The sequence below is a fragment of the Oryza glaberrima genome, chromosome 10, assembly GCF_000147395.1.
Source record: "Oryza glaberrima chromosome 10, OglaRS2, whole genome shotgun sequence".
NCBI classification, from domain to species: Eukaryota; Viridiplantae; Streptophyta; class Magnoliopsida; order Poales; family Poaceae; genus Oryza; species Oryza glaberrima.
The window spans coordinates 14,989,616-15,002,900 of record NC_068335.1 but is presented as its reverse complement, the minus strand read 5'-3'; the positions used below and the strand labels follow the sequence as shown (position 1 = coordinate 15,002,900).

At 47.0% G+C, this 13,285-nt stretch overlaps 3 protein-coding genes across 3 annotated transcripts; 1 reads left to right on the top strand and 2 right to left on the bottom strand.

The window, feature by feature from the left end:
* Positions 1 to 744: 744 nt before the first annotated feature.
* Positions 745 to 2,042, bottom strand: LOC127785886 (BTB/POZ and MATH domain-containing protein 1-like). Its single transcript, XM_052313240.1, has one exon. It carries the CDS (start codon positions 2,040 to 2,042, stop codon positions 972 to 974), a length of 1,071 nt encoding a protein of 356 aa, XP_052169200.1. The 3' UTR covers positions 745 to 971.
* Positions 2,043 to 4,048: 2,006 nt separating this feature from the next.
* LOC127785670 (probable cinnamyl alcohol dehydrogenase 3) lies at positions 4,049 to 9,375 on the top strand. Its single transcript, XM_052313065.1, has 4 exons — positions 4,049 to 4,277; positions 7,817 to 7,930; positions 8,205 to 8,872; positions 8,962 to 9,375. The coding sequence occupies exons 1-4, from the start codon at positions 4,171 to 4,173 to the stop codon at positions 9,171 to 9,173; spliced, it is 1,101 nt and encodes a 366-aa protein (XP_052169025.1). The 5' UTR covers positions 4,049 to 4,170; the 3' UTR covers positions 9,174 to 9,375.
* Positions 9,376 to 9,889: 514 nt separating this feature from the next.
* LOC127785885 (BTB/POZ and MATH domain-containing protein 2-like) lies at positions 9,890 to 10,755 on the bottom strand. The gene is made up of 2 exons (XM_052313239.1): positions 10,270 to 10,755; positions 9,890 to 9,895 (listed from the first exon to the last, which is right to left on the bottom strand). Exons 1-2 carry the CDS (start codon positions 10,753 to 10,755, stop codon positions 9,890 to 9,892), a joined length of 492 nt encoding a protein of 163 aa, XP_052169199.1.
* Positions 10,756 to 13,285: the final 2,530 nt, after the last annotated feature.

The window sequence follows — 13,285 nt, the reverse complement described above, 5'->3', positions numbered from 1 at the left end:
GTATGTTTTACCCCCCAAAAAGGGATCCATTTACCGCTTTACATTTAGATGTGTGTGCACCTTGTTGCAATTTTTACTTCTTTGTTCAGGGCTTCAGGCACTAGCTCACAATGTGTTGCATAATTAGAGTTGTGTACTCCAGTGCACTAGAAATATTTTGCAAGCTAGGCTTTCCCATTTCTTTTTTGTGTGTAGAGAGATTATCAGTTAATTACATTTGATGTGGAGGCGTGGAGCGCAATTTCTCTTGTAGCAGTCTCTAAAATGCTCTTAGAGTTCAGTCGGTGCCTCATGAAAGTTTCAACAGTAGCTAGCATCCATTTTGCGTGGTTTCCCTGCAAGATGATTAAACTTCTTTTGTCAAGTTTATATTTGCATATACCTAGGTGCCATGGCACCTAGGTGTAGAAAATACTTTCCGACCATATGGAGGATACTTGGTCAACATAGAAAGCAACAAATCCGCTGAGCACACAGGTACTATCCTGAAGAGAAGAGAGCTGCGAGCCCAGAAAAGAAGTCACCGGCATCATCGTCACAAATTTTCTGTACTGTGATTTGTGATATCCATATCAGGCCATCAGGGCTTCAGGGGTGTTCTACGATTATTCTTCGAACTTCCAGTCGGAGGCAACCATTAGTTATATGAGAATTCCGACATGATTATTCGCGTCCACAAGCAAAATGAAGTTCATAGGGATGTTCTATGTTTCTCCATGTCTAGGAAGTTTCTGTTGGGTGCATTGCGGCCTTCTACTTCAAATAAAAACATGTGTTTTTGGCTTGCAATCTGATCATTACAGATTACTCACCCACCTGCAGTTCTGGATTAGTAAAATGTATAGATTGTCCCAATCCAATTATCATCTATCTATCTATCTTATAATCTGAAACGGAGGTAGTATTTATTTTTGTTGCTAATAAACCGTACGGATAAATGTAAGCGAACTTGTGATTCTGACAACTAAATCCTAGAGTTGTGAAGCTAGCACCTTGACGACCTCATCCGCCAGAGCACAGTGGTTCGTCTTCAGGTAATCGTACTCTTGTGTCGCCATGGCAGCTGCAAACTTTCCAGGGCTCTTAAGGAACTCGAAGCAAGCGTTCTTCAAGCCGGAGCATCCGTGTTGGTCGGCCAAGATCAGGATACTCGCCACGCTGGCCACCTCGATGTGCTTGCAAAGCTGAGCTTCGCATAGCAGCCTCAGCCGTTCCATCCCGTACCGATCGGCTGCGGCGAGGAGATGCTGCGCCATGGCGCGTCCCTCCTCCTCGAGCTCGCCCTGCTGCATCTGCGGCGGCAGCGAGTCGGTGTAGGCGTACCTGAGCAGTGCCTTGAACACGAGAGGATCCATGTCGTCTATCTTGATAGCGACGCCGCCTTGAAGGCCACCGCCTTCCATCATTGGGCCGTAGAGCGCGGCGGCGAGGACCGGCGACCGCGCCGCGAGCAGGCACCTGTGGGCGGTGAAGGCCTCGCCGCCGACCTGGAACACGACGTCGCCGCCGCTCCCGGTGTCGAGCAGGCCGCCGAGGTCGCGCCGCAGCTCGGAAGGTGGCACCGAGACGAACACCGGCTCGTCCTCCTGCGCCGTGAAGTGGTCGATCAGGGACACGTCGCACCGTATCGTGAAGAACCCGTCGGGCCTGATCCGCTTCGACCTCGCAAGATCATCCCTCTTCACGAACCTGTGATATCCCCAACAAGCTCCCGGTGCAATGGTGATCACGGGGGCCTTACGAAGCTGCGACTGCTTCTTGGCCTCATCGTCGAAGGTGATCGTCACCTGCAGCATCGCCGGCTTCGGAGAAGAGCTGTCCAGGCACAGGAACACCGATATGAACTCGGCGTTCTCCGGGCGGTTGCCGTTAGGGTAGTAGGAGATTCTCCACTGCCGCCCGCCGACGACGAAGTCGCGGGACGAGAGCGCCCACCCAGTGGGGGATCCCAGGCTGCGGTAGTAGTCTATCCTGAGGCGGTGGTAGCCGCTCGTCGTGGCCGCCTTGATGGCGGACGCCGGCTGCTGCGACGACGGCGACATGGGGAGGAGATTCTTCGGTGGGGTTTCTTGCTCGCCTTCTCCTCCCTTCCGACACGAGTTTTGCTATTGGGTTCCTTGGGGAGGAGCAGAGGAGGGGAGGGAGAGAGAGAGAGAGAGAGAGGGAGAGGTGGGAGACGATCTATCTCTCCACCCATGCATGCCTCGCGATTTTGCTAAATTGCTATCGCCCAGATTAGGGGTGGAATAAAAGGTTGGGCTCGTGAGCTCAGCTCGGGCTTGACTCGAACTCGCTTACCTTGGCTCGGCTTGAATGCCAAACGAGCCAAGCCCAAGCCTACTTTTCAGCTCGTTCCTGAAACGAGCCGAGCCCGAACTTGCTCGCGAGCCGCTTGATTTGGCTCGTGAGCCTAAGCCATCATGTATTTATATGGGGTTATTATTTGTCAATATGTAATTTATTATCTATATTTTGATGAAATGAATATATAAAGTTATTTTAATTTTACATGTCGATGATTTGTTATTGTTTTCTTAATGATTGCAAATTCTATAGCTTCAACGGAAGACTTGCAAGCCAGCTCGAGCTGGCTCGAGCCAGGAAACAAGCCGAGCCGAGCTCATGTTTTAGCTCGTTTCCCAAACTGAGCTGAGCCAAGCCAAACCTAGCTTATTACGAGCCATTGCAAGCCGAGCCTCGGCTTGGCTCGTTTCCAGCCCTAGCCGAGATCCTCGCCGGCCTATGGGTTTCCACGGCCCATTTAGCTGTTCAGAGCCCAAACTTCCCTTCGTTTTCCAAACAGAAAAGGAGGGATAATAAGAGGGGTATGTATATTCATCCCTTGAGGGATATCCCTTCGTGCATACCATCTAAATAATCATCAGAAAATTTAAAATAAATTGATAAGATAGATTAATATCAAATATCACTTCACAAATATACAAATTAAAATTCAATTTATATAAGTTGTAATAAAAAATGAATATTACAGTGAATATATGTTTTCAGTTTAATTTGATTTTTCGTTGTAACTTGTAGAAATCGAATTTGGCTTTACATGTTTGTGGAGTGATATATTTCATATTAATCTATGTTATTATATTTTTCATTTTTTTAGAACTACTAGTATTCAAGTATTTGAAGCAATGCCATAATAATTTTACACATATTTAAGACATGCTGCTATATACTCCTTGGATACATTTAAAAAAGATTGGACAAATTGCCCTTCTTCTCCCTTCCTCCCCTTCTCTCTTCTTCTTCCCGCTCAACGGCAGCGGTGGAGCTGGAGCAAGGAGCGGCAGGAGCAGAGGGGATGGCAGCGTGAGCAGCATTAGGAGCGGCGGGGACAGTGGCAGAGCGAGCAACGGCGAGCGCAGGGGTGGTGGGGACAGCGGCGGTGGAGCAAGCTGTGGTGCGCGACAGGAAAAAATGGCAGTGGAGCGAGCGGCGGTGAGGGCGGGGGCGGCGGCGGAGAAGAGAGAGAGGCAGAAGACGGGGAAGAGAGAAGTAGAAGATGATGGCATTTTCGTCCAAAACATACATAATACGTATCTGAGTGGTGCAGATTACAAACAAATATCAATGGCATCGTTACAAATACGCGAATAGTAATAGTATATTTTAAAACCAACAAATTTTTAATGGTATGGATCTAATTAACCCTTATTTTTTAGGTTGCGTTCATTGTGGGTGGCTAGGAACAAATCTCTTGCACACGAAAAATGGAATGATCTATTAGCGCATGATTAATTAAGTATTACTTTTCTCAGAAATAAAATAATATGATTTTTTAAGCAACTTTCATATAGAAATTTTTTAAAAACCACATCGTTTAACACTTTAAAAAGCTTACGCGCGGAATAAAGGGAGAGGGGTTGGGTGCACGGAGCAACGAACACAGCCTTAGACAGTGGAAGTACGGAGTATTGTGGTAGGTACAGAACGTAGGTACGCCTAGGTTCACGTGGACGTGGACGTTTACGCGTGTGTTGTGTGCGCCAGTGAGGACGGCCACGCACGACGCCTCTTCTCTCGCCGTCTCGCGCAATCGCGCGGCCACAAATAACGCCGCTCCACCTTTTCGCTCCCGGCTCCTCCTCCTCCTCTCATCCTCTCCTCTCCCACTCCACACCCAGGCACCCAGCTCGAGCGCGACTCGGCAAATCCATGGCTCCCACGGCGGCGTCGGCGGCGGCGGGGGAGGAGCAGCAGGCGGTGGGGCTGGCGGCGCGCGACTCCTCCGGCCACCTCTCCCCTTTCGCCATCTCCCGGAGGTACATATGCAACCATATACGTCACCATCGACGCCCTACCTACCTACCTAGCTGTCGTCGCATGCGTGCGCCGGCCTCGTCGCCGCCGCTGCCGTGGTGGGACGACGGTCGTCGGCGTACGGACGGCGGTGGTCTCCGGCCACTTGGGGCGCTCTGTCCGTACGTACGTACGGTGGTGTGCTTTTTCATGTTTCTGCCGAATAGTATATATATAGTGTTTATTTGTTCCCATGGACTTTACGTCTAGATAACGATATTTCGGCCGTGTTGTTTAGATCCAAACTTTTTCTTTAAACTTTTAACTTTTTTATCACATCGAAACTTTCCTACACATATAAACTTTCAACTTTTCCGTCACATCGTTCCAATTTCAATTAAACTTTTAATTTCGATGTGAACTAAACACACTTGTATGTTAATTACTATAGTAGGATACGGTTCATCAAAAGTATTGCTGGAACTGGAACCTAGAGCCTCATCGTTTGGCATATTCATATGCTTATCAGCCAAAATTTGAATTTTCAACGTTAAATTTGGAGCTGATTTTGGGTTTTTTCGTCGAAGTTTATTTTTCAGCCTTTGCTTTTAGATTGGTAAGAACACATATATAAAAGTTTTATTCACAAATTGATTTCCGTTTGCAAATATGCCTCCAAAAATATGCCAAACGGTGAGGCTGCTAGTTTCTCGTGCAAATTTCATATGAATTTCGCTGGTAACTACTGTGACACTTTAATTTGCAAATTCCTCTAAGTTCACCTGTGAGTTGATTAATAATTAATTGGGTGCTCATTTTGGAATCTATTACTCCTTCTGTCCCAAAATATAAGGGATTTTGGAGAGACGTGACATATTCTATTACTACTAATCTGGACAGGCTATATGTCTAAATTCATAATATTAGGATATGTCACATCCCTTATATTATGGGTAGTTCCCCAAAAGTTTTTTTTTTTTTAAAAACATCACATCGAACCCTTGAAGACATGCATGGAGCATTAAATGTAGATGAAAAAACTAATTGCACAATTATGATGGAAATCGCTAGACGAATCTTTTAAACCTAATTAGTTCATGATTAGCCATAAGTGCTATAGTAACCCACATGTGCTAATGGTGGATTAATTAGGCTCAAAAGAATTTTGTTTCGCGGTTTCCAGCCGAGTTATTAAATTAGTTTTTTCATTCATGTTCGAAAACCCCTTGCAACATCTGGTCAAACATCTGATATGATACCTAAAAATTTTTATTTCACCAACTAAACAGGCTCTATGGGACAGAGGGCTAGCTAGTTTCATTAATTGCTTGCATCTATTCTGCTCTGTTTCCTTCTATTACAAAGAATATTTGAATAATAATATGTTTAGGTGAATATAAGTAGTCAAGTAGTAGTACTGTTGATTGCTGCTGCCTTCAATTATGTGTTCCTGTCTGGGCAAATCTCAACCGCAGATAACTGTTCCTCGTAGTGCAGGCAATTGCGGGAATTTGCATGCTCTATATATAAAAGGAAAAAAAGTACGAATTACCCCCCGAACTATCGCGGTCGACCGAATTACCCCCTAAACTACAAAACTGGACATTCTTCACCTCCAACTATGCAAACTAGACGAATTACCCCCCTCGAATCAATTTAGAGCGGTTTTGTCCAACGTGACGCACACGTGGCAATCCAGTCAGCGGTTTTTAATTAAAAAATTGTGGGACCCGCATGCCATACTCTTCTCTTCTTCCTCTCTCTCTATTCTCTCTCTCTCTCGCTTTTTCTCTCTCGTGGCTCGCGGGGACGGCGCGGGGACGGCGACGGCGGAGGCAGCGGCGGTGGCGGCGAGGCGAGCCGGCGGCGGAGGCAGCAATCGCGGGGAGGCGAGTGATGGGGCAGGGCGGCGGCAGAGGCGAGCGGCGGCGGGAGCTCGCACTGCTCGCGGAGGAGGCGAGGCGGCGGCGGCGGAAGAGGCGAGCGGCAGCTGGGTGCAGCGGAGGAGGTAGCGGCGGCGGCGAGGCGAGGCGGTAGAGAGGGAAGAGGCGGTCGGCGAGCCCGGTCGAGCTGCGCCCCCTCCGCGGCGAACCCACCGGCGGTGACGCCGACCGCCACCCCTCTTCCCTCCCCCATCTTTCGACGCCGACCGCCGCGCCTCTCCCCTCCCCAATCTTTCGTCGGCTGCCGCCGCTGCCTCCTCCGCCGCACCCCGCCGCCGCTCGCCTCTTCCGCCGCCCTGCCCCGCCGCTCACCTCCCCGCGCTCGCTGCCTCCGCCGCCGCCTCGCCTCGCCGCCGCCGCTGCCTCCGCCGTCGCCGTCCTCGCCGTCCCCGCGCCGTCCCCGCGAGCCATGAGAGAGAGAGAATAGAGAGAGAGGAAGAAGAGAAGAGTATGGCATGCGGGTCCCACAATTTTTTAATTAAAAAAACGCTGACTAGATTGCCACGCGTGCGCCACGTTGGACGAAACTGCTCTGAATTGGTTCGAGGGGGATAATTTGTCCGGTTTGTATAGTTGGGGGTGGAGAATGTCCGGTTTTGTGGTTCAGGGGGTAATTCGGACGACCGCGATAGTTCGGGGGAGTAATTCGTACTTTTTCCTATATAAAATATACAATCATTTATGTGGGCCTTCTCATCTTTGTTTAGCCTTTTCAAGTACCTATTGTGACTTGTGTGTCTAAATTTATGTGGGAAAAGAACTGAATCCTGTAATGCAAATACGCACGTGTTCCGACTTGTGAGTTCTTGCTGGTGGATTAGCATGTTTTGGCCGTCTCTTGTTACTTCTGCTTGCCAAAGCGTTTACGGAAGCATCAAGGTGTTTATAAGATTTACTATTTACAAAATTACAAGGTTTTACATTTCGATGACAAAAGTTACATCCACCGAAATTTTTAAGTTTCCAATGTTTTGATAAATTATTTTTGAACTTCTTAACAAAATTTGATCAGCTACGAGGCCAGCACATACTACTAGCTAGCGTTGTGCATCTCAATTTTGGAAATTTCAAACCTTAATTCGCTATTTTGGTTGGGCATGCATGTTTGTCCTTTGTCGTCGAACTGTGCAGCCATGTTTTTCTTTTGGGATTTTGTGAGCTAAAATCCATTCTGGTTCTTTTCATCAATTGGCTGGCTAGTGGCTCACTTTTCTGGCAGCTGGTCGGTTGCAGTACATTCACAACCTTGAAATTCTGTGATAGCTACTTGGCTGCACTGCATATGGTGGTTGATGAGTCCATACTTTTCTGGTCCTGAATAATTTGTCTTTTCCAAACGGGTAGTTTGAATTTGCTTTAGTTACTGGTTATGGTTGTAATTTGCTGAATCTCTTTTTGCGGTCATATTTACCAGTATGGCTGTATCGATGGACAGCTTTGGACGATCTGCATGAACGAAATTCATAAGTCAACAGAACAGGGTTAAGTCAACTAATTTGTTTGGTTTCAGTTTGGGGTGTATACTTTGCATATAGGATCATCTGAATCAAAATCTTTCTTCTGGCTGCATTACAATTATGCATTGTAGTAGTTTCTGATAATTACTTGCAATTCTGCAGGAGCACTGGAGATGACGATGTGGCGATAAAGATTCTGTTCTGTGGAATCTGCCACTCTGACCTGCACTGCATCAAGAATGAGTGGAAGCACTCCATCTACCCACTTGTTCCTGGGTAATGGAATTTCCGAAACCCCGCACCGGCATGCTCAAATCTCATCCGAAATTTTCCGTTTTTTACATTTTTTTTGTGAATTTGGTCTAATTTTATTCAAATTCAGTCAAATTTTCAAATAATTTCGTCTCGAAATTTCTAAAATTTCGGCAACCCCCGGCATAAAATCCAATTTCGAAATTGAAAACCCTGATCAAGCCTATATCCATGGCTATCTGCTTCTGAAAATTTTGAACAAACACAAGCTTGAACCTCCCGATCGACGCGTATGCAGGCACGAGATCGCCGGCGTGGTGACGGAGGTGGGGAAGAACGTCACCAGGTTCAAGGCCGGCGACAGGGTCGGCGTGGGGTGCATGGTGAACTCGTGCCGGTCATGCGAGAGCTGCAACAATGGCTTGGAGAACCACTGCCCGGAGGTCGTCTTCACCTACAACTCCGTCGACAAGGACGGCGCCGTCACCTACGGCGGCTACTCGAGCATGGTGGTGGTGCACGAGCGCTTCGTGGTCATGTTCCCGGAGGCGATGCCGCTCGACGCCGGCGCCCCGCTGCTGTGCGCCGGCATCACCGTGTACACCCCCATGAAGTACCACGGCCTGAACGCGCCGGGGAAGCACGTCGGCGTGCTCGGCCTGGGCGGGCTCGGCCACGTCGCGGTGAAGTTCGCCAGGGCGTTCGGGATGAAGGTGACGGTGATCAGCTCGTCGCCGGGGAAGAAGCGGGAGGCGCTGGAGCGGCTCGGCGCCGACGCGTTCGTCGTGAGCAGCAGCGCCGAGGAGATGGAGGCCGCGAGGTCCACCATGGACGGCGTCATCAACACGGTCTCCGCCAACACCCCCATGGCGCCGTACCTGGCGTTGCTGAAGCCCAACGGGAAGATGATCCTCGTCGGCCTCCCGGAGAATCCCCTGGAGGTCCCTCCCTTCTCTCTCGTCCAAGGTAAGCAAGCTCCATCGTCGAGATCGAGCTCGATCGCCACCGCCACGGCCGGCTAGCTGCACCTTGAATGATTTATGATGATGATGCAGGGAACAGGACTCTGGCGGGGAGCAACATCGGCGGCATGGCGGACACGCAGGAGATGATCGAGCTGGCGGCGAAGCACGGCGTGACGGCGGACATCGAGGTGATCGGCGCCGACTACGTGAACACGGCCATGGAGCGCCTCGCCAAGGCGGATGTCAGGTATCGCTTCGTCATCGACGTCGGGAACACCCTCCACGCCGCCGCCGCCGAGTGATGGCATCGCCTGCAAACTATTCATGTGGTCTGTAATCTGTATGAAATTGTTCATGGTACGTACACGATATATAGATTGTGGCGTGTCATGGCGTATAGGAATGAACCCGATCGAGGACGCTATTGTTGGTAGTCTGATGCTAGTCAGCTCAGTGTTTGACTGTTTGCATTTACGGATTGAAATTGAGCTTTGTGTGGCCTAAGTTTTATTTTCTAAAGATTTCAAGTGAATTTCGTTTTATTCGAATGAAATTCCAGATCTCTATCTCTACTTCCGGAAATGCTAACTCAGCGCCTAGGCGGTAGGTCACACATAGGCAACGCACACGCGGCGCAGTTAGGTTTCTTTTTTCCTTTTTTTGGGGATTCTTTTCCGAAGGCACGTACATCTAAAGTAACTAACCCGGTTAGTTTTAGATAAGGATAATAATTAAGGTAAGATTTGTCTTTTTTCGAAGATTCTTTTAAGTAATAGATTAAAAAGAAATCTACATGTGAAGTCAATTTTTAAAAACTTTTAACTCAAAATGTGAATTTTTTAAAGTCAAATTTAAAAACTTTTAACTTTTCATCTTAAATTTAAAAAACTTTCAACTTAAATTTTAAACTTTTAACCCAGATTTGAAAACTTTCGACTCATATTTAAAAACTTTCAAATTAAAATTTGAAAACTTTCAACTCAAATTTTAAAAACTTTCAAGTTAAAATTTAAAACTTTCAATTCTACATTTGTAAAGGAGTGTGCGAAATATTGGAAAAAATAGGAAAGAAATGGCAAAAAAAAAAAAGAAAAACGCGCACGGAGGCGCCAAAATGGAAAAAGAGGTCGGTAAGTCAAACTCAATTTCAATAACTACTGTGAACACACACGCTGTCCTCTTAATTTTACCACAAGATCATTACACTTGACAGCCGCCATCGGTCGAGCTCGAAGGTCGCGTCGGCGCAGACCGCACGTTCCTTGTTTGACAGTCGACCGTACACGTGTAGCTGCACATCGGGAGGCGGGGCGACGCCGGCGACGGCGAAGGCGACGGCGCCGGGCGGCGGGGCCTGCTCTCCGGCGCCGCCTCCGCCGTGCGGCACCCCCTGAACACTGTCACGGCGAAGCGGACGGTGAAGCGGTCGTCCTTGGCGCAGCCCGCCTGCTCGAACGCGTCCCTCCTGATCACCATGCTCTGGCCCCTGCCGTCCACTGCGAAGCTCAGCACCCTGCCGGTGCCGGAGCAGACGCCCGCCTGCGGGCTCCCGCCGTCGCCGAGCAGGTCGAACCTGACCTGCGCCACCACCGCCGCGGCGGCGGCCTTGGCCTTGGCGGCACGGCGGAGGCGGAGGAAGAACTGGATCATGTCGGCGTCGCCGGCCGCGGCGAGCTTGCCGTTGGGGTAGAAGTCGACGCACCACTCGTGCCCCCCCGCGGTGAACGGCGGCGACGTCGCGCATTTCCCGGTGGGCAGCATCGCCTTGATGTGGGAGTAGCCGTCGATGGTGAGGTCGAAGTGCTCGCTGACGGTGTCGGCCACGATGGCCGCCGAGCCGCAGCGGCGGCGGCGTTCGCCGGAGCTGGACGCGGAGGCGCCCATGCACGCACGCGCGGTGAGAGTACTACTACCTGAAGAATTGATGTTAAATTTGTTAATATAACTGGGTAATTTTGATCTTAAGTTCTTAATTAACGAGATATATTAACGGCGCGCGTGTTAGTGAGGGAACGAGGAGGAGAGCCAGCCACTGTTGGTCGGACTCGGAGACTTGCTGCGTTCGCCAAAAAAAAGACTCGGAGACTTGTTGGTATCGGACAAGTTCTTAATCAGATGGATCAATTAGGTTAATGCTTCGGATAAGATGACAAAACTATTAGGCAGAAACCGGGCCGGTCTGGTTGGGCCGTTTATTAGAACAGAACTAGCGCGCGTCCAAATCATGGTTCAGCAATTCCGATTTAAATTTTCGAAAAAATATTGTAAACTCTTGGCAAAATCGCTAATTAGCGATTAGTCGCGCGCCACTCCCCCACACCGTGAGACACGTGGCGCGCGCGGAGGGGAGGGGCGGGGGGACGTCGCAGGGGAGTGGACACCTGTCCCCCCTTTTCCGTTTTCTTTTTATTTCTTCGGTTATTTTCTACGTTTTTTTTCCTTTTTTTCCTTCTTTTCTTTTCGGTTTTTTCCTTCCTTTTATTTTTTGCTTTTTTATACCTATAGGATACAAAGTTTGTATACGTGTATATATATTTGTATACGCGTATATAAAATTTATATATATAATGTATTTTCTAGTTTTTTATTTTTTTAATACATACGTATATAAAGTTTGTATATGTCCTATATAAACTTTGTATATGCGTATATATTTTTTATGTATTAAAAATATATTCATAAATATATATATATATATTTATATTTATACGTATGTATATACACACACGTATGTGTATATATAATATATACATATGATGTATAGATACGTGAGAGAGGACTAAAGGAGAGCGACTGACTGCGCGCGGCTGCGCGTGGCTAATCGCGAATCAGCGCCCCCCAACTCTTGGGGAGGGGCATCTCTTTTATTGGTTTATGTTACTTTAAAGGTATGATTTTTTTTTTTAGAAAAATCAATAAGATTGATTAATATGTGATATATCAACCCATAAAAATTCAAGGTATGATTTAAATTCTACGTGTTGCAATGAAAAAACAAATTTAACTGTGAATATACGTTAACTAGCTATAGTTTAATTTTTTTTAAACTTGTATAAGTTAAAAAAAAAAATTGACCGTAAAGAGAGATTTTATTAATGATAAAACATAGGATTACATTCCTGATTTAACAGCTCTAGAATTTCAGTCGGAGCACATAACCTCCACTCCGCTTCAACTCCTGAGGTCATAACCATCTGAGCTAACATATGAGCTATCCTATTTGAATCTCTCTTCACTTTGTGCACTTGCACCTGCAACAAGCATTGCATTGCCACTCTTATCTCGGCAATTATGCCTCCCCATTCTGCTCTTGACGCTTGTGTTATATTCAGTCCAGCAACGACATCGGCATTGTCAGATTCAAGTATTATTGGCATATGTATCCAGTTCGTCGCCAACCGAACGCCCTCCAGGCAAGCCAAAGCTTCAGCCTGGGTAGCAGAGCTGCATCTTGGAAGCTTCTTACAAGCTGCAAGAAGAACCAGGCCCCTGCAATCTCTGACAATTATTCCAGCACAAGCATCACCCGTCTCCTTCCTGAATCCAGCATCAATGTTTACCTTAGCCACACCTTCCGGTGGAGGTTCCCATTTAGCAATTTGCACAGCATTGGCATGCACTTTTTCTGTCAGTTCCTCAAACATTGGTCGCTTGCCCTTCTTGTCATCAATCTGTTGTCGGACAGGCAACAGACATGCTTCATAGTTAACCAAGAAGTTGATAGAGACAGCTATAGGATTGGAATCAGCACCATGTACCATCTCATTTCGAAGATGCCAAGCACGCCAAAGCATATATAATTTGTATAAGTTAAATTTTAACTTACATATTTGTAGAGTGATATATCACATATTAATATTACTATTTTTAAACACTTGTATTTTGATAGGCAATCGTAGTATTTTCAACTGTTTATAAACCAAATCATTTTATAACCAATATGCCTACTAACAGAGCGTCGGATCCGTTCTATTTTTTTCCTTGTCACAAAGTAGAGGCGTGTGAGAATTGTTGAACACTAGCACCTTTTCCACATAATCGCATAAGTAAACAATATATACATAAAATATTGGGTGAAACTCTCTCTTTATTAGATCTGATATCATGGTATTTTTCTTGCCTACCAATTTCCCTTTTTATAACATATAAGAAATAGTTATTTTGGGATGGAGGGTGAACCTTCGTTCTATTTTACTTGTCATTTTGGACATCTACAAGGTCTCCAGTACTATAGGGTCCCTCTTGGTTACCTATGGCTGATAATAAGTTGTAACGGCTTATTAATGATAAAAAATAATTTATGCGTAAAACTTTTACACATGTGTCCTTTGATTTAAAAACAATGCTAAAAAACTACGTTGAAAAAAGGGGCAATTGTATCAATGCCCCCACTTTCGAAGACAATTACTGTTTT